We start from the raw sequence: 10,167 nt of genomic DNA on the forward strand, positions 1-10,167 counted from the left end.
TTCTCTGCCATGTGGCTCCCAGCTCTCGAGCAGCCAGAGGGGGCAAAGCCCCACACACGTGCTGGCAAATATTGATGTGCTGCAGGCAGCAGGGCTAGTGGTGGGGTGAGAGCAGGCAGCATTGTGTGTGCTTGCACGCGTGCATGTGTCCTGAATGCCAGGTTGTGTATGTGTTGCAAATGCCTGGGTTTTCTGTGTGTTTGCGCGTGTCCCAAATGCCTAGGTCCACCGTGTGTGTGTGTGTGTGTGTGTGTGTGTCCCAAATGCATGTCCATCCCAAATGCCTGGGTTCGGGGGTGTGTGTGTGTGTGTGTGTGTGTGTGTGTCCCCCAAATGCATGTCCATCCCAAATGCCTGGGTTCGGGTGTGTGTGTGTCCCAGACAGCTGGCCAGCTGGGTCGTGTGTGTGTGGTGAGAGACCAGCTGGGGAGCTGTGTTTATGTGAATGTGTGATACAGCAAGTGGGGTGGGGGGTGCGTATGTACATCTGTGTGACGTGGCGGGGAGGCATCTTTGTATATGATTGGGTGGGAAATTGTGTATGTATGAGTGGGCCAGGGTGGTTGTGTGTGTGTGCATGTGCGCCTGGGAGGGGCTGTTTGTATGTGTGGCCATGTTGAGTGTGATATGGCAAGCTTAGTGTGTGTGCACGTGTGATGTGGCGGGGGGTTGTGTGCGTGTGTCTGTACGTGCCTGTACCGGGGCAGGGAGTGCACACTTAGCCACACCATCACTGTTGCTGTTCCCCCCGTACGGCCGGGGCCTCCAGCTACCTGCAGGCCCCAGCTGGGCCAGACGCGGGTGCCCATAAATCCAGCAGAGCCTAACGGGCCATGTCGAGGGGGATTTCCAGCAGTGAGGGGTCGGGCAGCCGAGCGAGGACGCTTTGCCAGGGACCTGGGAGAGCAGGAAGCCGCCCTTCCTCTACGGATCTCAAGGGCCCAGCTTCCTTTTCAGGACTTGTCACAAGCATTTCGCGCCTTCCTCCACCCCCCTCTGGTCCCAGCTTTTAAAAGCAAGGTTTGAAGGCAGAAGAGACCGGACTTCGGCTTCCCATTTTCACTGGAAATCTCCCTTTACTGCACGGTGCTGGCTCTTTGCTGCAGTCTCAGGAAGTAGCAGAGGGGAACATCTAATTCTGGGTGGAGGAAGCAGGTTTTAATTCATAGGGAAACAAAAAAAATATAAGTTCTTAATGTTTTCCATCGGTGCTGCCAGCTGGAGCCAAGCAGACCCCAGCCAGACCCTTGGTTTTGCTTGTGGGTGTGTGGCCCATCTCTGGTGCTCACAGGTCTCCCCGCTTCCTGGGGTCCTCCCAGCGGCCTGGCAGGATGTGCAGGGCAGGGGGGAGCCATGCAGATGTGCACTGCTGTGCAGCGCAGCAAGATTTATGGGTCCCCTGTTAGGAGACGGGGCTGTTTACCCAGGCGCTTGGCAGGGCCCGTGCCGAGCCGAACATGGGATGGATGAGTCAGATGCCGGGAGCAGCTCCCCGGTCCCAGCCCCAGTGCCGCATTGTGCCGCTTTCCGGCCCAGTGTTTTTGTCCTGGACATGTTTCAGCCGGGGCGCGGCACCCCCCTTCCTCCTACCGCCTGGGGGTGATGGGAGACGGGACGCTCAGGATCTTTCCTTGGCTGTAGGGGGCAGGATGTCAGGGATCTTCCCCCAGCTCTCGGGCTCTGACCAGACTCCTGGGTTCCAGCAGTGTGTTCCTCATACACCTGGGTTTGCCTCCGTGCCTCAGTTTTCCCATCTGTGCCAGTAACCCAGGGTACGCCCAGGTTGGCAGGGAATCGCACCAGCCCTTTTTGGCATGGCTCCCCACGCTGCAACTCTCAGCAGATCTCGGGCTGGAAGCTGAGGCCTTTGGGGAGCGGGTAGATGAGATGAGTGGGAAGCCCGTGGACCGCTCCGTTAGCAGGAGAGCTGAGTCAGCCCTTCCGCTCCGGGCTGGTTGTGCTGGAGTTCGCATTTCATGCAGCCTTCGTCTAGAAACAGGGACGGGGCAGAGGTGGCAGTGACACCTAGCTTCCTCCCGGCCTGCCGGGACCCGGTCAGCTCCGCTCAGCGGGAAAAGAGCATCGCCCTGGCTCAACGGGAGCCCTCATGATGAGGAAGCGCCTGAACTGTCATGGGAGCGCGGAGGCGGTGTCACGCCGTTCGCAGGGATCCCCCGGCACGTCCTGCGGATGCAGGCAGCTGGAGGGTGCAGGCGCTGCTGGTGTCAGGATGGGGAAAGGCGTCCCCAGGCATCCGGCTTTTGCTCTAAGTTGCGTTTGCTCGGTTCGCGGGTTTAGCTCCTGCAAGCAAGCTGCACGCTCGCAGCTGCGTTCTCCTGCTTACCCTGGGTGCCTTTCACCCTCCCTCTCCAAGCCAAGCCCTGATCTGGGTGCTGCTAGGTCCTTCCCCACCCCTGCCTCGCCCTGGGGGCTGGGAAGGGTGGGGGCACTGGGAGGCAGAGCCTGGGTTGTATGAGCCTATTGTGACTCACCAGCAGTGACCCGCAGGGCCTGAGGCTGGTGTGGCTCTGGGGTGCCTCCCAGGGACCCAGGCTGCCCTGCAGGGAGAGTCTGGGCCTCAGTGGGCACTCCACCTAGCACCTTTGGGTCCTTCCTCCTGTAGAAGGGGATCTGTCTTGTCTATTCAGGCACGTACAGCGCCTTGCACAGCAGCACCTGATGGCAGTGGGGCCAGCCTGGAAGAGCAGAGATGGGCCTCATGGATCGGCCCAAATCCTGCTCTGGCCAATTCCCTGTCCTTCCTACACCAGCTCCCGTGCCCGTGTCCGTAACACCCGAGCAGCAAGGGCAGAAATCTCCTCTTCCATCTGCTGCTTAGAGGGTCTTTCTCTGGCCTCTTCAGCCGCTGGCCGGGTAGAGAAGCCCCTTATAGACCGACCCAACCAGAGACTCGTGTTTTCAGGAGCCCTTCCTTCTTTTCATTTTCGCCTTGCAGACTCGATTTTAATCTTCCTCCCTTGTCCTAATGGAAACTTGGCCCTGATCTCGCAGCCGCGCTTGGATTTTCTCCCGGTTTCACCATGTTGGGATTTTTTTATCTCTTTCTGTGTTTAAAAGTTTAAAAATAAACAGGCTGGAGGCCCCATCCCTTCCCTCGCTTGTGCGCGCTCTCGCCATGTCTCTCGATCTTGAGTTTTCTGGTGAATCTGTCTGTAGATCTCGATAAATCTCCCCCTTTACAGCGAAGTCGAGAGGGGATACAGGCCGGGTCCTCCGGCAGAACGGGTCCGCTGGCTGTAATGAAATGGGAGCTGCAGCGCAGAGGGTAGTTTTTAGCCAGCCAAGTTCAAATCCCCGCTCCACCACTGGGGATGTCTCAGTGCCTCAGTTTCCCTGTCCAGGCGGCAAGAATTAGCAGCACCGCTGATCCTCACGGGGAGGCAGACGAAAGGAGACGGCTATCTCAGCCAGCTGGAGTTGTGGGGACGGTGAAGCCAGCTCGGAGGGACAAAAATCCAGTGGTTTTTCGGGCCTCCTCACAAATGAGGAGAGCAGGATCAGCCCATCCCAGCAGCTCCACATGAACGAGCGGCAGCTGGGCTTCTGGAAAAACCGGATTCTTCCCTACCCAGGTCATGGGGTCGGGGAAAGCCGTGAGGTCCGGTCGCTGCCGGCTCAGCGCAGGTTGAAACAGAGTGACGGGTGTTTCATCAAACTTCATCTTCCTGCCCTTTAGCACCGTTCCTCAAACACTGCCTTGGCGAGGCCGGCGTGCGGCTGGAAGGCTGCAAAGACCTCACTGTAACGCAGCCTCGCCAGCCTCCGGCGGGCCGACAAATCGCGACATTCAGCGCAGAAATCCTGAGCCTTAGGGTCTGCAATTCACCTGCAGGGTTTTGGGGGTCATTTTTTGAGGTGTCGGGAGTGGTGTTTTCCCATCCATCTCTCATGCAAGGAGAGGAGAGCACCTTTGAATGCAGAGCTGAGGCTGGAAGGGAAACTCTCCGTGCAAGCCAGGAGAGTCGGTGACCCTGTGCACTGTTAGTCCGGCCGGTTTGGGCAGTGACCATGACAAAATACCAGTCTGATCTCGAGGTGGGGGTGTGCATTTGTGTGTTTGTGTGTGCACCCTGTCGTTGGCAGTCATGGTTCAAAGGGAACGTGCCGTAGTTAGCTGGATCCGTGCTGGTTGGACAGATCAGCTGGTTTGCAATTGCAGCGCAAAACCATCCGCTGTCCTTAACCCCTTCCTTTAGATGGGCTTTGCAAGAGAGCCCAGCGCACGCCCTTCGCCACAGCAAAGGGACCCATGGTGCGTCCCAAGAGGACCCCAAACCCGTCTGGCTGCCCAGACCCTGTGGCAGCACTGGCGACAATGGCCTTTTTTCCGTCTTTGATCCCTTTGTTTCAGTGGCTGCGGAGGCAGGGCCCAAAGGAGGGGCTGGACCCCCAGAGCCTCGGAGGGTGACAAAGAAAGCACTCTACTGTGAATGGGCATCTGGGGGTGGAGGGGGGGAAGCACCAGGGGGATGAAGGGGCCAGTGTATGTGCACGTGTGCCATGAGTGCCTGGATACAAGAGTGACCTCAAGACGGTTCTTTCTGGGGTCCCTGCATGAACAGCTCTGCCACCAACTGCCCGTGTAAGCTCAGGCAAGTCCCTCCTCAGTTTCCCAGCTGGAGCTGGAGCAGGGTGATGGGGGGCACTCTGCTCTGAGACACACCAGGGTCTGTCCAGGGTACAAAGCTCCCCCAGCGCCTTCCAGTTCCTCCTGCTGGGTCCTTAGTCACCAGCGCCTTTGAGGAACTTGGAGAGAGGAGGACTCGTGGTGTTAGGGAGGGGAAGCTGACAGCAGACAGCCCGTGACATGGGACAAACCACTGCCAGGACAAGCAGCGGTGGGAACGGAGCGTGCAGAGCCGCTGCAGGGGCTGGACCTGGAGGAGGGGAACTGAGGGGGAGGGGTTAGAGATGGCTCTGCCTCAGTTGGCCCGTCTGTACAATGAATTGAGCCCTTCCCTCGCTGATCACACTGCCATGGGCTCCTCCAGGAGGAGAAAGACCTTGGTGGAGGTGCTGGCCTTGCTGTGCCAGGCGCTGCACATACTGACGGCCCCTGCCCCAAAGCAGTGCAGTCTGTGGGTGTCCAAGATCAAGCAACTCTGCCAAGGTGCCATGGAGGAGCAGAGGGGATCTAGCTCTGTACCAGCAGTGGGGGGCAGAGGGACATCCCCCTGTCTGCCCCTGCAGGTTCAGATCCAGCCAGCAAGGGGGTAACCCAGCAGAGGCACCAGCTGAGCCCTGTCCTGCCATGCTGGGCGGGCTGCAGGGGGGATAGCCTCAGGCTGGCATTGCTGTCCTCTGAGTCACCAGCACAGAAAGGGCTTCACGGGCATGGGCTGGGGGGCAGGAGGGGGGTGCAGGCCGGCCGCGGGGGTGTGTTCAGGCAGGCCGGGGTGGTGCTGGTCCAGCGCCAGCTTTCTGAGGAGCTGCTGGAGCGTGTGTCTGTGTCTGTCTGTCTGGGGGGATACTTGCTGAAAAGCAAGACGGGCACCCAGACAGAGAGCTGAACATCAGAGAAGCCGCTGGAGCCTCTTCTGGTGCCAGCCCTGTGCCCAACCTGTGCCAGCTGCGCCCAGCTGTAGTGCTGGGCTGCTCTGCAGGGTCCCCCGTGGCCAAGGTCGTGCCAGGTGGTGAGGCAGAGCTCCTGTGGCTCCCGGGCCTCCGCCTCCGGGTGACAAAGGGACTCAGTCCACTGTGCCAGGGGGTGGGAGAAGGAGGGCAGCCCGGCTCCTCCAGGCCAGCTCCTTGATTGCCTGCCTGGTATTTTTACCCATGATCTCACGAGGCAGGAGCTCGCTCCAGCTCCCGCCCCCGCAGCCGGCTGCTGGCTCCCGCCTGCGGCTGGAATGTGCTGCTGTCGCCCCACCACGCCCGGCCTCGCCTGGGTGAGCAGAGGCCCGGGGACTCCTGTGGCCCCTTCCTGACTCAACTCTGGGAGTTGGGCATGACGTGCTTTCCACCTTCCAGCCCCGCACCAACTTCCTCCCACTCCCCCATCTCTGCCTCTTTCCCATGACCAAAAGGAGGGTTGTGGGAGGTGGAGGCAAAGCCTTTTTCCACCCACTGGTTCTCCTGGGCGTCACGTTGACCCCCTCGGTCTGCTCGCCCTCCGCTCCCTGGGCAGCGGGGACTCGGGAGCTTGGCAGGGGTGGGGGGTGGGATGGGTGAGCTGAGGGGGACCTGCTCTTTGGAAGGAGAAGGGAAGGACGAAGCGCGTCTTGGCTTGCAATCCTGTGCGGGAAGTCAGCAGCCATCTGTCCTTGCTTGGGGGTCTGCGCCCACTTAAGCCTCCTGGATAAGCACTGTGCATCAATGATTGCTCTGCATGTCCACAGCGCTTTGTCTCTGCCCCTTCCCAACTGTACCTGCCAGCAGGGAGCCCCTGAAGCTCCCCTCTGCAAAGTAGGGAAACTCAGGCCCGGGGTGGCGTGCAACTTTCTTGCAGTTCTCCGGCTGGAATTGGACCCCAGGAGTCCTGACCCAATGGCAGGGAGAACCCAGGCGTCGTGGTGCTCCAGCCTAGTCCCCAGCAGCAGGGCAGGTTCCTCTGCACTGGGTTTATCAGTTCTTTGTCCTTAAGTGAGCCGGCACAGGAGCCCTGGCGCAGCCGTGAGCCTCCTTGTAAAGGCGTCTGGGCCCCGACACCCGGCTCCATCTCTGCTTGCAGCCCTGGGGTAGACCATACAATGGGAGGGACCTGGTGGCAGCATCCTGCGGCCGTCCTGGGGGGTCGGGCTATCGCAGCCCTCCCTCCTGGCTCAGCAGAGCCCTCAGGCCCCAAACCCCGGAGCTGCCCAGGCTACCGCAGGCTCCACTTGCAAGCCAGGGAGGCACTCAGGGGGCCTGCCCCAACGTCCGCACAGCTCGTGCTCCAGCCTTCTCCCCTCTTGTATACCAGGGACCGCGGGGGAGCTTTGTGCAGCCCACAGCAGCATCTAGTGGCCATGTGCACACATTGCCATCAGACCCGTCCCATCTCCCATCCGCAGTGGCTGTTAATCCTCTTGCATTATTTTGCAACTCGGCATCAGACCTTGGTTTCAAACCTTTAAAAGGCTGAAGTTTGCATGGCCTCTGTGATCCAGTTGGATCCCAGACTGCTTCCATGGGTGTCAAGATTTGCTCTGCTCTTGGGGGTCAGGACCAGGCCCCATGATGTGTTGGGATTGGGGCCCTGGAAGCCCAGGGCTGATGCCAACACAGCAGGGGTGGCTGGATATAGGGTCAGGTTGAGGTATTGGGATGAGGGGGGCTGGTTTTAGGATTAATCTGAGTTGGGAGGAATTTTGTGGAGGAACAACCCCCCAGCCCCTTTTCAGGTCAGCATTAATGGAAATGGGAGACTCATCCCTAGCTTGTTCCTGTGGCCATATGGCTAAGGGCAAGCAAAACTTGGTGGCATCCAAACCCCAAGCCTCCAGGCTTGGGCCTGCACATAGGATGCTCGCCAAGGGATTTGGAAGTATCTGAAGCCCCAGGCTGGGGTGGAGGATGTTTGCTGGTAGCAGGGCCATGTATAGTTCTTGAATGATTCACACAGCTTTGGAATTGATTTGGTTGATTTGACTTGGGACATGAAAAATTTTCTTTAAAAAAAAAGAGCTAAAAGCCAAAATCAGTGGGGGAAAAGCCAGGTAAAATGTGGATTTCCAGGTCAAGCCGGTGCAGTCCTATGGCAGGTTCACCTGGGGTTTAGGGAGATGCCACCAGGCTACAACCCAGTGCATTTCTATGGGACATTGATCTAGCATCCAAGGAGCCAGTGGAGGGAGAGCAGAGGCTCTGAGGCCGTGTCAGTGCTGGGGTCTGTTGCATTGGGACAGCTGTGTTGGGGAATACGGCACTCATGAGTGTGAAACATGGATTGCACCAGTGCCATGGGCCTAGCTGGACGTGTACAAGTGAAACACTGTGGGACCCCCTACAGCTAATGCTGTAGCTAGAGGGGCCATTTCCCCACGCACATGAAATCCCTAAGCCCCTGGGACACGGTTCTGGGCTGGGGGGATGCTCTGGTTGCACGTGGCTGGTATCACTTCCTCCCCTGATGGCTGCAGTTGCTCTTTTCCAGCAATGCCAAGAAGGAATCGGACCTGCTGTCCGCCCAGTCCCGCCTCAAGGACCTGGAGGCACTGCTCAACTCCAAGGAGGCTGCACTCACCACCGCCCTGGGTGAGAAGAGGAACCTGGAGAATGAAGTCCGGGAGCTGAGGGCACAAGTAGCCAAGGTGAGCGATGCCAGCCCTGTCAGGGCTGCTGGGACGCCATTGCCCTGGGGTGGGGGAGTCCACCAACCCCAAGGCTGATCCCTGCACTTGAATGGGGACAGGTTATGCAAAGCAAGGGCATGCATATGCATAGCACCAAAATGAAGTGATGCCAGGTGCAGATTTCCAGCCCAAAAGCATGCCCAGGCCTGCTGTGTCAGAGACCCCGGTGCTGATCCACATCCGCACTCACTCCCTGCTTCCCTCCCCAGCTGGAAGCTGCCCTGAATGAGGCCAAGAAGCAGCTACAGGATGAGATGCTCCGGCGTGTGGACGCTGAGAACCGGCTGCAGACACTCAAGGAGGAGCTGGAGTTCCAGAAGAACATCTACAGCGAGGTGGGCCGGGCTGGGCCGGGCTAAGGAGGGACCCCAGGGGCTGCATCAGGGGATCCCGGGGCTCACGTGCCCACTTCTCCACCCCCAGGAGCTGCGGGAGACCAAGCGGCGCCATGAGACACGACTGGTGGAGATCGACAACGGGCGGCAGCGGGAGTTTGAGAGCAAGCTGTCCGAGGCGCTGCATGACCTGCGGGCCCAGCACGAGGCCCAAATCAACCTCTACAAGGAGGAGCTGGAGAAGACCTACAGTGCCAAGGTACCGGGGGGAGGAGGGGGTCCAGGACACCTGGGTTCTGTACCCACCCCTGCCACTAACTCTAGGTGGGTCTGGGATCAGGATGTCTGGGTCCTATTCCCACCCCTACCCCTGGCTTTCAGTGCAGCCCTACCCATGTCACCTCCCCTGCCATGTCCAAGTTTCCTTCCTGGGGCTATTTCTCCAGGGCCTGGTGCCTCCCCTTCCTTTCCCCACAGAGCCAATGTTTCCCCCTGCTCTGAGTGCCCCAGCTGGCCCAGAGCCACTGGCACTGCCACAGGTGCCTGCTGTGACTCAGTTTCCCCCTCTCAAAAGTCAGAGGCTTCTGGGCCCTTCCCCCTGCTACCCCCCCCCCACGACCCATGGCCCCTTTCACTGCCCCCCACAACCAGTGGCAATTAACTCCTTGGCTTCCAGCTGGAGAACGCCAAGCAGTCGGCAGAGAGAAACAGCAACATGGTGGGTGCCGCCCATGAGGAGCTGCAGCAGTGCCGCATCCGCATCGACAGCCTCTCGGCTCAGCTCAGCCAGCTCCAGAAGCAGGTGAGACCTGCCCCCACCACTGCATCTGTCTGTCCATCCATCCTGCCCCATGTGCCACCAGCTCGCCACCGTGGCCACGTCAGGCTACGACCTGCTGCTGCACTTGCCCCTCTTTCCCACTGTCTTGGCTTCGTTTATAGCCCGGCCCAGGATCCGGGCACCCCAAGTGCAGCTGTGTCCCCCCACGAGCTCAGGGGGAGTTTGCCCCATGGACCGAGCCCCCGGTGTGCCTCGTGCTGCCCTCAACCCTGTGCCCTCTGTCCCCAGCTGGCAGCCAGGGAGGCCAAGCTCCACGACCTGGAGGACGCGCTGACGCGGGAGCGGGATACCAGCCGCCGCATCCTGGCCGACAAGGAGCGGGAGATGGCCGAAATGCGGGCACGCATGCAGCAGCAGCTGGACGAGTACCAGGAGCTGCTGGGCATCAAACTGGCCCTGGACATGGAGATCCACGCCTACCGCAAGCTGCTGGAGGGCGAGGAGGAGAGGTGTGGGCACCTGGCGCTGGGGGTGGGGGCGTGGACAAAGTAGGGGAGGGTGTGACCAAGGAGGGTGGAGATGTGGCCAAAGGGGGCTGGGGTCTAGCTGGGGGTGTGGCCAAGGATCATGGGAAAGAAGCCATGCTAGGGGTGTGGCCAATGATTGTGGGGGAGGAGCCTAACTGGGTGTGGCCAAAGAGGGGGGAAAGTTCTGTGGTGGGTGTGGCTAAGGCAAGTAGAGGGAGGAGCGTGGTTGG

General features: G+C 59.9%; 1 protein-coding gene across 1 annotated transcript in view; it reads left to right on the forward strand.

Moving 5' to 3' along the window:
- LMNA (lamin A/C) overlaps window positions 1–9,962 on the forward strand; it is a 31,465-nt gene extending 21,503 nt beyond the window's left edge. Inside the window, exons 2-6 of the mRNA XM_019510501.1 lie at window positions 8,096–8,252; window positions 8,504–8,629; window positions 8,718–8,888; window positions 9,306–9,431; window positions 9,699–9,962. Coding sequence (XP_019366046.1) covers window positions 8,096–8,252; window positions 8,504–8,629; window positions 8,718–8,888; window positions 9,306–9,431; window positions 9,699–9,962 — 844 coding nt within the window. The remainder of the gene's footprint in view (window positions 1–8,095; window positions 8,253–8,503; window positions 8,630–8,717; window positions 8,889–9,305; window positions 9,432–9,698) is intronic.
- The last annotated feature ends 205 nt before the right edge of the window (window positions 9,963–10,167 follow it).

This window comes from Gavialis gangeticus, unplaced genomic scaffold (assembly GCF_001723915.1).
Source record: "Gavialis gangeticus isolate Ggan-Ray unplaced genomic scaffold, GavGan_comp1, whole genome shotgun sequence".
NCBI lineage: Eukaryota > Metazoa > Chordata > Crocodylia > Gavialidae > Gavialis > Gavialis gangeticus.